This window comes from Bison bison, unplaced genomic scaffold (assembly GCF_000754665.1).
Source record: "Bison bison bison isolate TAMUID 2011002044 unplaced genomic scaffold, Bison_UMD1.0 scf7180017864280, whole genome shotgun sequence".
NCBI lineage: Eukaryota > Metazoa > Chordata > Mammalia > Artiodactyla > Bovidae > Bison > Bison bison.
The window spans coordinates 8,593,606-8,594,541 of NW_011494852.1; the positions used below are offsets into that span (position 1 = coordinate 8,593,606).

General features: G+C 69.0%; 1 protein-coding gene across 1 annotated transcript in view; it reads right to left on the bottom strand.

Moving 5' to 3' along the window:
- The window catches only part of B3GNT8 (UDP-GlcNAc:betaGal beta-1,3-N-acetylglucosaminyltransferase 8), a 2,064-nt gene that overhangs the window by 785 nt on the left and 343 nt on the right, over nucleotides 1-936 (bottom strand). The window contains exon 2 of the mRNA XM_010849272.1: nucleotides 2-703. Coding sequence (XP_010847574.1) covers nucleotides 2-668 — 667 coding nt within the window. The 5' untranslated portion in view covers nucleotides 669-703. The remainder of the gene's footprint in view (nucleotide 1; nucleotides 704-936) is intronic.

Here is a 936-nt window from a genome sequence, read left to right on the forward strand (position 1 = left end):
GTCTGGTTGAAGGGGACGTCGAGGAAGTCCCAGAGCAGCAGGTCACCGTAGCGCCGGCTCTCCCAGGACACCAGGGTGCCGAGGTCTGGCCCCGCCTGGCCCACTGGGGACCCCAGGAGGAAGAGCAGCCGGACCCCGGGGGCTGGCCTGCCCCAGGTCTCCCTCACGGCCTGTCGTTCCGCAAAGCGCCCTGGTTCTGACTTGACAGCCAACAGCAGGAAGGGGACATCACCGGGATCCTCGCAGCCGGTCACCTGGCCTCCGCCGCCTGTGGGCAGCCACGGAGGGAAGCTCCGGCAGGCAGCCCACAGCAGGAAGCGGCGGAGGTCCTCGGGGTAGGAAGCGAAGTCGGGGATCTCAGCCGCGGCGGCGGCCCCCCAAGCACCACAGTCCCCCGCCTCCGTGCTGTTCACTCCGGGCAGGGTCCCCAGCCGCCACTGCTGCTGGTTCCAGTAAGCCAAGGGCAGGGGGCCAGTCTGGCCCAGACGGGCGGAGAGGTTGGCCGGCAGGGTGGGCTCAGTGCTGGCTGGCGTGGGGCCTAGCAGAGTGCTGCGGGGCCCTGGGTAGGCCTTGCCCAGCCGGGGCTCGGACGTCCACTCGATGTACACTTTGAGGCCCAGGAGTGTGAGCAGCGCTGACAGGCAGAGAAGGCACTTGGGGCAGCGCATGACCTGGCCCAGGGAAGGGGCGGCTGTGGGAGCTGCTGAAGAGACACAGAGGCCTTTGGGGCGGGGGTTTGGGCGGGGCCCTGGCAACTCCTGTGAGGCTTCTGCGGTCCAGACCCTAACCCAGCCCTCCACTGACCACCCGACGCCGGGACGCCGGGTCTTCCCGGACCGGCGAATCCCCGCTCCACTGCCATTCTGGCACCTGGCTCTTTCCACCCAGCCCAGAGCCTTCTATCTTCCCCATTCCCCATCCCCACCCTAGAGACCC